The 16000-nt window shown below is 43.7% G+C and overlaps 1 protein-coding gene across 1 annotated transcript in view; it reads right to left on the bottom strand.

The window, feature by feature from the left end:
- Nucleotides 1-808: 808 nt before the first annotated feature.
- PPM1H (protein phosphatase, Mg2+/Mn2+ dependent 1H) overlaps nt 809-16000 on the bottom strand; it is a 138444-nt gene continuing 123252 nt past the window's right edge. Inside the window, exons 9-10 of the mRNA XM_082780066.1 lie at nt 11908-12059; nt 809-5883 (exon numbers count right to left, since the gene is read on the bottom strand). Coding sequence (XP_082636192.1) covers nt 5736-5883; nt 11908-12059 — 300 coding nt within the window. The 3' untranslated portion in view covers nt 809-5735. The remainder of the gene's footprint in view (nt 5884-11907; nt 12060-16000) is intronic.

The following is a 16000-nucleotide window of genomic DNA, read 5'->3' as shown; positions in this document are numbered from 1 at the left end:
GAAGAACCAGACTGAAAAGAACAAATCCTTCATCCCTGCACTGTTATGCTCAGTTAACACACTGTGCACAGGCAGCATTTTAAAAAGGGGGGTGACACTGGCAGCAGAGAACAAATGTTTTCACTGCTCTTCTACTGAGTTTGAAGTAAAATAAGAATGGGGAGTAGTAGTAGTGCTACAAGGCAACACCTGAAGAGGCAAACAGCAAATAGCATACTCAGCTCTCATCCCTGTGCTACAGAAGGACATTGCCCATGGCTGTGCTGGTACAGTGCAAAGAGGCAGGTGGTACCTGTCAGCTACATCTTCGGTTGCTGAATTACCATAAAGACTTGCTTCAATGGAATCAATGAATCAGCTTTGGTTTCACTCTAATAAAAACTTTGGAGTGGAATTTGAGACAGTGATTCCTGAGAAACTGGGGAGGAAAACCATATCCCAACTGCGCTGTCATTTCAGAACTTGCACCCAATTTTTCATACCACAGACAGCGGAGAGCTGAGCACTTTGCATAGCTCTTCATTGAGTCAAACACAGCAGCTGGCAACCTGAGCCATGAATCATAACCTAAAAGCAGCGTGCAGCTCACAGGGCTCTCCTACAGCTGGACTCCTCCGGATCACCCCATACACTGAGGCACCTCCCAGGGATCTACTTCATTAGATCTGGTGTGAGACCTCTCGTCAGGGACTTGGCCTTTCCCTGGTAAAACAGTGTGTGCTGCTTGTCTGTACTGCACAATTAATACACAAGGAGACTCAGGTACTCTTCAGGACATTCAGAATAATAATGGTTATAGATATAGATGTATATATATAATTTAAAATTTTATTTAAAATTTTACGCATACACTTCTTCAGCATCCTCCTCTTTTTTTTTTTTTCATTGCACTGAAAAGTTTCAAAAAACACAAAATATATCCCTTTACTAAACATTTTTTTTTTGTTCTTCGCTTACAAAAAGATTAACATTTCACAGTCACAAAGCATAAGTACATTGGTCCAAAACATCTTCCTCCAGCAGGTCCTCCATTCCTCAGGACATATAAAACCTAGAGAGTTTTACAGGTCTCAAAATAAGATGACTTGTCCAATGAAGGGAAGAAAACAGTGATGGCTATTAAAAAAAATCCCAAACCGAAATAAGATACCTATGAAAGAACATCACCAGCAACAGTTAAAAAATATAAAGAAAAAATAATAATAATAAAAAAATGAGACCGGAGGCGGGCAAGGGCATCCTCCTTCAAGTACGTCACAGGTAGAAATACAGCAGCACGGTTACAGCATGGTTTGGTCACGCTCTATGGCAGCCACATCACTACGTCTGCATCTAAGACACGTGGAGGAAAACTATTTACACACCGAGAATGTCGGGGAGGAACAACAATTCTGTAGAATTTGCAGCTCCTGTTTGATACAAGTGTTGAAATTATTTGCACATAAGATTAAAAAAAAAAAAAAAAAAAGCAGCAAAATGCTGATGCAGGAAGAAACACAGCAGATTGGCTTGGAGTGTGTAGTGTTCTTTAAAATCTAGTAAAAGCTTAAAGCCAAAACACCAAGTGCAGTTCTTAGTTCTTCAAAAATGTCTTGGAGACACGGAGTCTACTGCATCTCATAGACCTCGCCTGTTGTGTTTTAATATGGAATCAACTTTAACATGAAAAAGCACGGCTAATGGCAGGCTATGACCACTTTCCTTTAGCTTGTTAGACCTATTGCTCTTCAGTAGTCCTTTTATTAAAAGCATTTTCTCTCTCCACCATGAGGCTGTTGAAAATTAGCTCTCATGGACAACTTCTGTGTTCATACGGGAAGCATCGCTGCATTAATTTAACAGAAGACAGTTGCATCCCTCACTTAAGGTGTAAATGACTTTTTGAACTATTGTCTTCATCTAATTAAGTAAAGGTGAGTTCGGGCTGTAGTGTGAGAGAAAACCTCTGGAATGTCTGTCCTACTTCTGCAACAGCATTCGCAATGGTAGAAGCTTCTTGGGTCTGGGTTTCTAGAAATTGGACTGGATCAGGCACCAGAAGGCAATATTAGATGGTGTTGTCTGCTGATCTGAGCTATGTGGCATGCTATTTCCTTTCCTTGCTGGTGTCCAAGGAATGAAAGCTTGCCTTGTTTTCTGAGCAGTGCCAACGCACTGGCAAGGATACAGCACTGTGCAATGGCAGTGCTAATCCAGATGTAACTCAGGGCTGAGGCTCCTTGCTGCTCACACTCAAACAATTTTGGATACTAAGAGAACTTCACTAGCCAAAAAAAAAAACAACCAACACATACTGCTGACGGCATCAGGCAGTGACTAAGATGATGTGCCAAGGACCTAAGATTTGGACTTGGTGCCTAACTTGCTCCAGTTCGAGATGAGCTCCTGATTTCAGAGCTTCACTGAGCAGCAGAGCAGCTACAAGTCTGAACATGGCCGTATCCATCCTGTGCCTACCTGAAAAATGGCTTTGTGCATTGTGGACCACAGCAACCCTTCCTCCCTGCCGTCAGTGATTTCTAATGCTGTGACTCCCAAATAATGCACTCTGTGATGAAATAGGGAATGTGTTTAGTTATACCAGCTTCACACAAACCTCCCCAATAAATGGCTCCTGCTTCCTATTTGTGCCATGCTTTGGCGTGTAGATGTATTTATACCATGCTGTGAAGCAGAGCACAGAGCACAGTGCAGGCATGTAGGAAGCTCCTCATGAAGGCGAGTAGAAGTGAGAGCCCAGGTGCTAAAGCGGCGTATCAGAGGTGAACCAGCAACACTCAGGGTAGGCAAGCCTGTAAATGTGTAACAGGGACTTTGTAAAGAAGCAAAACAAAAAAAACATCACAGCATAGTTTCAGCCACATACATCTGAGTAGAAAGCTTTTTATTACTCTTGAAAATTTTCAGAATTGATGCTAATTTACGTCAATTGTTGATCCTGTGCTTCTGCCCTTTCCAGGAGAAGAGCTCATAGCTAACACAACTTGACCTAGGTAGGCGCAGCAGCTGCAGAGAAGCAGGCTGACTGATGGCAATGCCTCAGGTGAACAGCAGAACTGGAGGCTGATGCACAAAGCCATACTAGTGCCTGCCAGATTTTGCTCTGAAAACTGATCCCTGAATTTGCTCCCACCGAGTCATGCACTCTGCCGCCCCATCTCTCTAGGGGTACGTTTAAAAACACCACTGAAAGAGAAGATGCATTTTCCATTGCCTTGAAATTTCACTTTTAAATTTTGGCTGATGCTATCCCGTAAATTAATTTCTACCACATTGTACTCAGTGGTTTTATAATGACTGGTGTGAATGCTGACACCGTGTTACTGAATAATGAAGACTAACACATGGGTACCAAAATGTTTGACTCCAGCTTGTAGCTGGTAACAGCAAGCATCAGCTTCTTTGCTGTTCATGTGACTTTGGAGGGATTGCCATTAGTTTCTTCATTAAAGGGGATCTTTATTGCTAAAGGACTACACAACTGCATTTGCAAAGAGACAACAGGAGTTACACAGAGCATGAAAAGCATGTTTACAAGTTTATTAGGCCAAAAAAAAGAAAAAAAGAGAGTGCAAGAGAAGATCTCCTGCTTGAACTTCAAAACATATGTGGGGCCACGTGAAAAATACTCTAGACTCCAAACCTGTAGATCTCTTTTCACCCATTTGCTCACACAAAAAGATGTAAAGGGGAAAAAATAAAAATGAATAGATAAAGTGTGATAACATATAATCAGATACACGGTTGATTTATACTGAAGCTCTAGAACATAAAACCTCAGTATTCTGCACAGCTTTATCATATGCAGGCACGGGGGCATGCACAGAACAGTTTCCAGGCTAAAATCATGCAGTCTGCTGCATGTGCGAGCCATTGCTCACTCTGCATCGGCTCAGCTCATCTCTGAAACTCCTCCTGGGTCTAGAGACTTAGAGAAGGGCATCTGAAATTCTCCGAGAATGTTGCACATGTACTTTTGGATGCAATCAAATAAAGCATCTGGGCAGCTATACCGAACAGCACTGTTCTTTGTTTACATAGCACATTATAAATTATAAAACTGGCAAGCTCGAGGCTACTCCTGTTCAGGAGAAAGTCTGCACACCTCAGGGAGCACAAAGGACACAGCATCCTTCTCTTCGAGCTGGCAGTTTCTCCTTTAGAAAGGATATAACATTTGTGAGATGCCTAGTCAGTGCTCTGCAATTATGTCAGCTCCCTGTCTTTTGGCTATTCAAGAAGTAGCTTTTATGTACAAGCCAGATTAGCAGCTCCAAAAGAACGTGGTCTGGGAGCAATTTAGGTTGAATCTGGCTCCCCAGCTGACACATCTGCCTATATATGAGAACCTTCCTTTTTTTTTTTTTTTTTAATTGCAGCCAATGAAGTGAAGAGCTGTCTGTCTGAAGAGCAGGCAGCTAGGTTAAGCTGCAGATTTGCTCAGTTGTTACTCCCATGGACTTGCTTTTACTCCAATAAGGTACTCAGGTTTTCTTTATTTAAATCGATTCAGTACGGCTAAGAAAAAAGCTGATGAAGCTAGTGAGGGGTGAAGGGCTGGTAACTATCACAGTGATCTTTTGATCCTCAACTACAGTCCTCAACAAGTGAGAGGACAGAAAGTTATAAGCTGTCACTTTCTGATCGCCAAGTCAAGCAGGAAGCAGGAATATGCTGAATAGTAAGTGAGGCAGGAATAAGTGAAATCATTCTTAAACAGATCACTATCTGTGTACCCAAACTGATAACCAGAACAATATCATCACTTCAAGTAGAAATCCAACTGAAAATATACTCAGGAGCCCAAATAAATTTACTGAATCCCAGCTGATGCAAAAACTGTGTGTTCAGGGATCCTTTCAACAGGATAAGGCAGACGGACCCATTCAATGAATGAAAATCTGATCCCAAAGAAACCACGACCTCCAGGTAAACATCACATAGAGCTGAGTTTGCTTGCTCTGTATAAGCATGGTATGCACACAACAGGGAATCTCAACAAATAATTCCTTGTATCAGAACAAATCTTGCAGTACAAGACTGTGACCTATTTCTCCTGGACAATTTTGCAGCTGGCTGTTTTAGCTGCAGTAAATAGGTATAGTCACACTAAAAACAATTTCAGTTTTCCTACTAAAATACAGGAGCATAGTCTACTGAAGAAGAGACGAGGAAAAATGGGGATTCAAAGGATTACACAAGTTTGCAGTTGTCCATAGGTAAGTCATGAAAGCAACTTTTTGGAAGAAGAAAACTTTTGAGTCTCATATATATATCTATAAAAGTATTTTTAAATGAGATGTAACCCAAGTCACTACTCTGAATACCCGGGGTTAGACTTCAGGAGCCTCCACGGCTTCTGATGCCCACCTCTACTTGCACAACTGAAATGGCTCTTCCAAGCTACATGGTAAACTGAAAAAAATTAACTTGTATTTCAGGTCTTCACCCGGAGGGATGACAGAATCCATAATATGCTAGCAGCATTTAAATCCCATTCCCGTTAAGCACCAAAACCTTTTCTATAGGGGAGTTGTAATCTTAAGGGTTATCTTTAATCATATACAGTACATGTGCAGAGCCCTGCCTTTCAGGCAGAAAAGTACCCCTCCAGCATTAGCTTTGAATAGATTACATCAGTTGGAGATGTCCCGGTCAGATCACCAAACACACATTGTCTCTTAGAGGCCCTTCCTGAAAAGATCCCCTTTCTGCAAACGCTCTCGATACTGCTCTCACGACTGCTTGTTCCCGTGTATTAAAGGAATGACGTAGACAGAAATGTCGTCTCCAGAGCCAAGCCTGTCGTTGGAGATTCGCCAGCCCCGGTCCTTCAGCACTCCCCGAGCTCGCATCACCAGGTCCTGCGCCGCCAGCGTGTACCTGTGAAGGCAGAACACAGCCAGGGAGGGTAAGTATTACGGCCTAGCTTGGTGAAGAAAGCCTGGAGATTTACATTTGTCAGGAACAAGGACAAGCTACCCAGAAGCAGAGAAATGTTAACCACAACATCCGCGCAAAGCAATCGTTCATAATTCAGTAGCAGCTTTTGTCTCAGAAGGTATTTCACAGGCAGTGATCAATCAAAAAGCGAGCAGTCATTTTAAGTGCCCAACTTCACAAGTTTTCAGAAAATATTAAAAAAAAAAACAAACAAAAAACAAAACTCAACAAATCAGGTTTCTAGTAGTCTGAAAATTTGAGGACACAAAATAGCACCACTTGTTTACTGAGACCTACAATTGGGGACTGAAACACCTGGAGGTAAATATGGGTTTACTCATTCCACAGACAAACTGTAATAAAGAATGCAATTTGAAAACAAGCAATATTTAAAAATAAAATCCAAATTGCCCTTTAAACCAAGTAGATAAGCTATTTTCCTTGACTGTAAGAATGATTTTTGAATCTTTTGTATAGTGAAACTGGAAAAAGAAACTTAATACAGCAGATTCACAGAGTCCACAGTCCATTCACATTTATGAGTTCAATGAAAACTGTGTGAATGTGAGTTGTCAAGTGCTTAATTTAGTGAAATACTGACAGTTTCATGTTGCTTCAAAACTCCCAGACTGTGCGGGGCTGAATGGCATTGTATTTATGGGAGTTATTTTCTGTCCTTAGAAAATACCAGATGCTGCTTGGAGGCTGAAGGGTAGCGGAGCACAAGAAGTGGTGCAGACAGTGCTCTGCCCTGCGCCAGCCAGAATGGAGAAGCGGTTGTTTACAACGGGATTATTTCTAAAATGAGTCCTTATTCAACAAACCTGAGCCCAATGCAGTATTGATCAGACGTGTTATCCCATATCGTTTTACCTGCTGTTACTGGATCAACACATCTGTGTGCTAATTTAGAAGTTTCCTCCGAAAGAAATCTCATTATGGATGAACAAGTACTCCAATCAATCCTCAATCCAACACCTGCCTAAGATGTTTTGAATTTAGCTGGGTGGAGCCAAGCTTCTCTATGATTTGCTGATTAAAAATTAATTGAACAGTTAAGAGACTCACAGAAGAAAAAAAAAAAAAGACACACGTTCAATATTGTGTCTGCCTGTATTTCATTTTAATCTGAAGTATCAGCCTCTGATGTGATGAGGGGCTCTCTGTAAAGCCAAACTCACAGACCATCAGAAGCAAAACATCCATGTAATTTGAAGAAAGCAGGAAGGACGAGAAGGGTTGACATTTCAAGACTCCCTTTTCTAGGGAAGAGCCTTGCCCAGAAGCGATCTGCCCAGATCTCATCTGAGGCACAGGAAAGAACAGCGCCTCCACTGATCATAAGCAGTGGACAAAAAAGGGGGTTGTTAATTGAGGATCCAAGGATTGTTCTAACCCCAGCTAATTTCACCAAAGAATGAATTATTAAATGCAATTGCTATCAAAAGAGCCTTTATTCACCTTCTTGGGATAACAGAAGAGAAATACCCAATTTATTATGTCCTGTTTCTACAATCTTGGTTCCTTAGGCTCAAACGACTCCTTTGAATCGGGAATAGATTTACTTGCTCTACTAGAAAGTTACTTTTACTGCAAATAAAACAACGTTTCATGACACAAAAGGTTCGATGTTAAATCCAAATAATGCTCTGCAGAAGCAACGCACTACCCGCTCCTAGTGGTACTGAGGGAGTGGTAACATTTCCAGGTCTCTCTAGTTTTGACACAAAATTTACTTCTAGCCATAAGAGCAGGGCCCAAGGGTCATTTTGCACCAGGCAAGTCACGAACTCCAACACACGCTTGCACAGACGCTGTCTGCAGGCTCCAAGACCTGTCTGCACCAAAGACCTCAAGGTGTAACAGCAGGAGGTGACAAGAAGCGCTGATTGTATTGTCCTAATAACGACATGAAATTTTGTTTTCCAAGGGGAAAGAAACAAACATACATTACTTGCATTCCTCAGTTCCCAAATCCCCAAATCAGATGCAGGGCTAAGAACAAAAGGACTCCACGTGGCAGGCAAGAAACTGAAATATTTATTCACAGCATGTCTGATGCTAAGAGAGTTTTGGCTAAGAACATCTTTTTCAAGGGTTTCTCAGCTATTGTCAGGATTTAAGAGAAGCAAACCCATCATTCTGGGAGAAAACTTTGCCTTCCTTCTTTTTCTAATTAACAAGGGCTCCCCACATCTAAAGAGCACAAAGGAATAAGTACTGCTCTTTATTGTGTAAAGATGTGCTGCTTAACGTTTGGAGAGGGTAAGATTAAAAAAAAAAAAGTCTTTAAGAAATCAGAAATCCTCCTGTAGACAGACTGTGAAATACACAAGAAAACCAGCTCGTTGAAGTGGAGGAGAAGGAACAGGTGAAGGCAGCAGCGAGGCAACGTATTCCTCTCCCAGCACAGAGCTGAATTGAGTGACGCTGTTCAGCTTGGCACTAGAGGAGATGGGGCGAGTTTCTGGTACCTGGAGATGAATAGCAGCAGCAGTCCATTATTGAATGCTTTATTCTCCAGCGCTGTGAACTTGGGATTCAGCTGTCAAGACAGCATTAGAGAACTGCTGAAGTAGTTTTAAAGTATCTACTTCCTCCTAATGAACAGCCCCGCTGGAATACAACTTCTGTGTTTTAAGAATAAATATATATATATTTTCTCCAGCTCAAGCTTTCAGTATTGATCAGTGAAAGTACTGCAGGGGAAATGGTGGCAGCAGGGGCAGCATGCTGTTGTCTGAGCAGCTTCTTATCCGCTCACACACAGCAGAGGTGGAACAACTCCCCAGCACCCTCATAAATCTCCACATGGGGTGAGGGAGAGGAAGGACAGGAGGGAGGATGAGAAATTAAAGATTCCCAAGGTCAGTGTGTGAGTGCAGCCGAAGGAAATGGTCAAGATCCTCGCTTCTCTTCATCTTCATACTTTTTCAGACAGATGATGTATGAAAAAGCAGCAGTGTGTCGCTACCACCTGTTCTTCGCTCAGGGTCGCCTTCATGCTCTTGTAGGCCACAGTACCCGTAAGAAACGAGCTGGCTAAGAAATCCAGCTCAAGCCTGGCTTCTTTGCCCCATCACAGCACTGCCCAGCCCTGGCGGAGAAGCTGCTCTCTGATCAAGTCTGTTCTCGTCACCCGCTGCCCAGATCCCCTGAGGCTGTGTCTGCATGGCTGGGTGAAGACATCGCTCCCTGTGCATTGGAGATGCCCAGACACATGTTACGTTTGACAGGATTCAGAGATGTTTTTCTGTGGGTAACAAACACTCAGAGCTCTGACAGTAAATACCAACAGGAGAGAGTCCCAAGAGCTTTCCTGAGGGCTATGAGCTCTTATCCATCAGGCTGTAAAATGACTTCTAATTCAAATGGGAGGGATATTGTTCCCTAAAAGAGCTAATTACATAATAGGTAAGTGCTGTGCAGCTCTAAAATTTTCCTATTTTTATTTTTGCCTTTCTTTTTGTTAAATATGCTGCTGTCAGGGAATAAGTAGGCTACTGGGTCAGATGGATCCGGGGTCCAGGTTCTGCTCCAAATAGTAGGTTCTTCAGAAGATCATGGCATTACCAGGCCCAGGGGGCAAGCCCCTTACATTCTGACAAGTTTTCTGCATCCCTAGAGATTTTACATTTCCAGCTGATCACCTCACCACAGACTGTTACTGCACCCATCACAGAACTTGACATTTTGTAGGATAACATCTCCTTTAAACATAACACTGATAATGCTACAAACACGATTCTCCTGTCTCTGAGTAGTGAGAGGAATGAATGCAACGCCAGTGTCTGAGCTGCTATGCTATTGTAAATTCATTAGTTATACCTCATTTGGACCACTGAAGTAATTACATAAAACCTCTCACACAGTACTTTAAACCCTTTAAATATTCTTTATAACCAAGCAGCAAGAGCAATTCCACAAAGGTAATTTTCATAAATATCATTGTAAACTATATGAGGGACTGTTCTAATTACCTTTTGCAAGCTGGCCTGAGAAATGTCTTGCTACCACTATTTGTAAGCCTCTAAATGACCTGGCACAAAGTTACTTAACAGAACAAATTAATTTTCGATTCAGATGTCCATTCACAGACCAATAGGTCAAGCACTAATAAATGTGTTTGTTCTAACTCGTAATACAGGAGGCCCAATTCTGGAGCGTGTCGTACTCACACTGGTGCAAACGAGACTAATCATCCCCCACAATTACTGGGGCTAAAGCAGCATAAATAAATCTAAATCAAATAAAGAAAATGTTATTTTGCCCTTACTATGATTTCTATGAGTATTTTATAGTGGATGAGAAGTTACACACCTTGCATGTCAGAAAGATTGAACAAGGAATTCCCATTCCTTCTGCAAGAGAAGTGTTGGCTACCTCCAGTGCTGGAAACACCAGAAGGAACAAGACCGATGCAGTGCACCCAGACTGTGTTCACATCTAACAGGCCCAGCCAGGACAGCACGAAGAGCCAACCTTTCCCAGTTACCAGAAGACAATGGAGGCAGAGTAGGGCACAGGTATTACAACTATACCAGCTGTGTTTGCAACAGGAGACTCAGGGGTGCAGAATGCGGAGCAAAAGCTCCCTACCACCTCTGAACAGTGCTAGGGAAAAATGGGGATGCAATTGGGTGGGTCTCCTCCTACCTTCAATGAGCAGCTGATCTGCAGAGCACAGTGCCAGGTGCCCTGCAAGTGCTCCTCACTAGCCATGTACCAAATTCTGACTGTGTTTGGAGTGGCTGCCAATTCAAAACCCAAGTGGCCGTCAGGGTGTCTGTACCCTCTGCTGTCCTCCATGTTTGATGATGGAGAACAGGGCTCACCCCATGAAGATGACCACTCAGTAATTATGAATACATAAAGCATTTTGAGATTGGATTTCCCCATACCCTCAAGAGCTGCCACATCCAAACAAGTGAAACTTGAGCTCTCACACAGTCCTGCATGTTCTCACTTGGCTGCTGAGATATCCCACTGCTTATATCCCAAACTCCACTTTCCATGGGTACAACTGAGGATGCTTTAAGGGCTCTTTTCCCCTATACTCATCCCAGGGAGAGGGCAGAAAGCAGCGATGGCTAACCAGGCCTAAAATCAGGAGCAACAGGCACCTTTCAGAACAATCTCTGGAGAAGGATGAAACTACTTCCATTTTCATCATCCTCCCTTTTAGAAGCGAGAGACTTCTGATCTCCAGCTAGATGTTCTAATTCAGTGTGACACTGAACTCGGTAGCAGACAGACACTCCAGGCACACACTGCTCCAGTTAGTTTGGGAAGTTTTTTGTTTGCTTGGTGGTATATTCGAAAGAGAGAAACTGACCAAGAGGAGGTGAAGACAGGAAAATGAAGAGGATTACACAGGCTACAATTATGAAATTAAACAGAATCCAGCTACGTGAAGTAGAATAAAACTCTGCACTTATTTTGTCACCACAGCTGCCCAGCAGCAGGAAGGCAGTGGGCATCCACTAGCAGAGGTGGGTTTACAGGTCACAGCATGACTAGGAATAAGTGGCACCCACACCACACAGTATTTATCCATATGTATAGTGTGTGAGAGAGATACCAATAAGGTCCTAGCAAGAAACAATTCTTTAGTGTTAAAAGACTGTCCAGAGGAGAGTTATGTGTGACTGCTGGAGACAGAGACCTGTCGTGATGTTCTTTTAAGACCTCAGCCTCCTTTAGTTTCCATATGACCTATTACAGCCCACAAGATGATCCTTTGCCAAGATACCATGATCCCACAACTTTCCTTTGAAGGTAGGCAATTCTGAGTTATAACTGGGAAAAAACAAACCCAAACATATTTGCTATAGGGATTCCATCCAGTGTATAAAAACATGCATACCTACTGCATGTTATCTACTGCATATGCTCTACACAAATACATTACAAAAAAGCACTCTTAATTCTGGAGAGGATAGAAAGTCAGGGATGAGCACAAACCTGTGGGGATCATCAGGGTCACAGTTTGGTAGGAAGTTAGTGACAGCTTCTGCCACTTCTTCGTTTAACAGAACGTCCCAGAGTCCATCAGTAGCTAGGATCAGAACATCATCCGGCCCATGCTCATACTGCAGGAGGTCGTAGACTCTCACCTAAAACACACAAAAAACATCATGAGAGGCATCCCACAGGTGTTGACCCAGCCGGGATGGACCCAAGTGTTCCTGAACGAGGCTGCAAAAAGCAAGCCTCTGATCAAAGCAAAGCCTCCCCCAGCTCAGCTGCCTGGTCTGCATGCGAAGCTCTCCCCTATCGCTGGCAGGGCTAGTCAAATGGAAGCTGAATAATTCATTTGATGAATTTTTGATATTTTCTAATAAAATATTCACAAATAATTGTTTTCACTATTTGTCCAGACCCATTTAACTCTGCCAAATAAATTGCGTATGTTGTGCACAGCAGAAGGCATCTTGTTCGCCTTTCCAGGCCCGAGGCAGGCGCTGCGCTTCTGAACGACGCCCGGGCAAGGGAGCAGTCCCACCAAAGGGAGAGGAGCTATTTATTTACCTGCTCAGTTGTGTGCATCTCTACGGCATTCAGCGGGTAGAGGCTCACTTGAGATTCTCACAGAAGCGAACCCCGAAGCTTATCTGTGTGAGGCTGTTTTGTTAAAACGCCCGCTGGCTTCAGCACCACAGCCAGGGGGACGGGGCTGGGAGGGGCTGGGAGGCCACCAGCCGAGCCCAAATACGAGCAAAGGTCATCATGAGCATTTTAAAACGAGCCTTTTGGTGGCCGTAGCTCTCCTTCCAGCACATGCTGTATTCCAGCTGACAAAGCGCCTGCTCTTTCGATTCCCAGGCTCCAGCAGGGAGCCCTTACAAAGCCCTCCCAGAGCACTTCAATTACCACAGCAACAAGCCCCATCTGAAAGACGTGTGGCAACCCCGGCACGGCAGTCAGGAGGGAATGATGATCCGCACTGAAGTTTGGCAGCAGCACACCTTGTCACACATCCTGCTCCAGCCTTGGGCTTCACCGACAGCAGCAAGTTGGTCAGACAAGCCTTGGCATTGCCAGAAGACACGGAGCTGTTTTATTCTCCCCCCTGGTGCACTCTCCCCTTAGGAGCCATGGAGCAGGAAATGCACATAAAATGCCTGGACCTTTTAATGTAATTATGATTTTATGGGACTGCAAGCAGCTCTGGAGAAACAATCATCTAGACCTCACTGCTAATCCTTACTTGTTCGCCTTTCACTCAAAAGCACAAAAAGGTCATTTGTAAAATGTAACCTTCATTTCATTATCTAAGGTAACAGCTGAAAAAGGACTTTGGAGAGGATTAAAGTCAAGGCAAGATACTCTCTTCATTAGAGCATATCTCCTTATTCAGATTGAGTGGGAATACTATTATAGAAAAGATCCTTATATGCAGCACAGCTCTCCCTTCAAGCCCCCTGCACAAAAGGCAGCAGTTGTCACGGTCCCCATCTCCCAGAGTTTAGTTAACCTTTAACAGCCCAGAGTTTACTGGGCTTCAGGGGATAAATTGGGCAACGCAGCAACCAGCAAGTACACCACACATCCTGGTCAAGTCTCCCAGGTATAAGCAAGTATTTCAGATAGCATCCTGGGTAAAGCTCAGGGATTCACTGAGCAGCAAGCGCCTCATACAAACAACCAAGCTTCTACCATCACAATCTTGTACACTGCTGACAAAAAAGAGCTATTTTAGAGCTGTCCAGTCCATCATAGCTGCAGGTTATGCTTACAGACCGCTTTGCCCAGGTGCAGAAACGAGCCAGCTTCTACCTTTCACAGAGCCCTGCCACCAGCTCCCCTGAGCCTTCCAGCCCTTTCCATTGCCCTCACAAACTTTTGCCCTCTGTAACATCTCTGGAGCAACAGGACAGCCCTTGAAGGCTTCCATAAGTCACCATACTTCTGCCATCCACTGATGTCCTCTTTCATGTGGAGAGCTGGAGACCTGTGAAGTGGTTCAGTTTGACTTCAGCAATCAGTGAATGCAAAAAGCCAGCTACAAGGAAGCAGCAACCACCTCAGCAGCACCAACACCCGTGACAGTAAGAGTTGGGTTACACCACATTTTATCTCGACTGGTACTGAGAGATCTCTGCTGAAATTCAGCAGTGGACGCTCGCCACCAAACCCACAGTCGCCCACGACACCTTTCTGAACACGCATTACGTGGCTCGTCACACAGTGCCTTTTTTCATTACAGGTATTTCTTTCTAATATTGCTCGCCTACACGCAATGAGAAGTGCTGAGTAAAATGCTTTGGGCAAGCAGCAAATAAGCAGGTGGGCCGGTTTTATATTTACATTTCAAACAACCTACCCACCGGACAAAACCTGCGTTTGGCTCATGCAAAGGACCACACCAGCGCTGCGAAGGCGCTAAGGCTTGCCAGGCAGTTCTGTTTGTAAGAGGCAGCCAACATGAGTCCCTGTGGCGTGAAAACTGTTCAGACAAAGTGGCACAAGAGCCTGCAGCCATCTGAGGTGCTCCCAAGCAGCCTGCCTGGGGGAATTCAAGCCACACAACAGTCCGCATTCAGTTGCCTGCACTATTGATCAACCCAGTCTCTTCAATAAATTAAACCCTTTCTTAATTGTATTGTCCCTTTTTATGTGCAGTGTTATCCAGTGCGGCTCCACTGGCAAACGATGAGATCTTTCAATACCACCCTCCAAGTAATTTATATGTAAATAATAAAAAGCGGGTCCCAACACTGCTCCCTGCAGCACTCACCAATTAATCTCCTTTTAGCTTTTTACTGCCACCCTTTGTTTCCTGCCCTTTAGCCAATTTCCAGTAGACTGTGCCAACTTTCCACTTAGTCTATAGCTTCATATCTTTTATATTAATAACCTGTGATGCAGAACAGTTTCTCAAATGTGTTTTTTTTTTCAGAAATCAAAGTGCTCGGGCGAGATCATCTACCACATTTTTATTTTTTTTTAATTCTCTGGTAGACATAACCCTGAAGGACTTCAAGCTACTAAAGCGTGATGTTTGCTTCCTTAAACCACCTTGACTCCCTTTGATCAAAGAGTACTTCTGTAAGTACTTGCCTCACTTGTTCCTTTAAACGCTGTAATTCCCCAAGATTTCTCCAGAAGGCAGATGTGAATCTAAAACGGCTTCCTTCGACATATTTGCGAAGTCGTCACAAAGATTTTTTTAATGCCTTTGGGTGGGGAAAATTTCTCCTTGGTTACCTTCTTACCATTTGCTCCCAGTGGTGGTGTTGGGTTCGTAGTGGCAAGGGCCAGGTGCTGTTGCCGGAGCCACACTGTGTCCACCGAACGGCTGAGCTGCTGCTTGAAAAATTTCAGGATGAAATTCTGCTTTTCCGCTGCAACAAGAAGGCTCTTGCTGAGCTTTAAAAAGCAGAATTTCCTGCTGAAAGCTTTCAAATGAGCTGTTCCATTATGAAAAATAAATATTTAATTCCATGCCAGAGAGCCTCAGCCATAGCTTGCCTGCTTTGTGCTACTCCAGTTCATTATAAAAGGCTCAATTCTCTAGAGCTCACCAACCTGCAGAAGTCCTCCAAATCTGGTCTCGTAACAGCTGAGCCACTGAATCCTGATTACATTTGTCAGTCTTGGCTACATGACTTCTCCTCCCATAGCCTGGCGCTCTATCAAAGCGTAAATTCATACCACCCCCAAATTACTTCTATGCCTGTTTCTAGATATAGCCACATGGACGCTTACCTTGCCTTCAGATAAATTTTGGTGGACATGCCATACCAGAGTTTTGTCACCCTGGCAGTAAATACATTGAAAACTCACCACCTTGCCCCCAGATTTGGAAAGGACTCTGTAATTACAGCACGGAAACAGAAGCCAGACTTGGATTCTCCCCATGTCACGGCTCACTGTGAGGCTTCACTTCCTGTGCCTCCCCTTTTCCAGGTCTGGAAACCAGACAACGTGCCTCCCTACCTCTACAAAGACAATTTCCAAATCAAATGCTGCACGAGGGCCAAATGTGACTGCTGCCCGAGGCCACTGCACTTCCAAGCGCTTGGGTGCCCAGATGGCAGCATAAAGAGGTTGA

Source organism: Aythya marila, assembly GCF_965140915.1.
Source record: "Aythya marila genome assembly, chromosome: 1".
Lineage (NCBI taxonomy): Eukaryota > Metazoa > Chordata > Aves > Anseriformes > Anatidae > Aythya > Aythya marila.
This window is presented reverse-complemented; position numbering and strand designations above follow the sequence as displayed.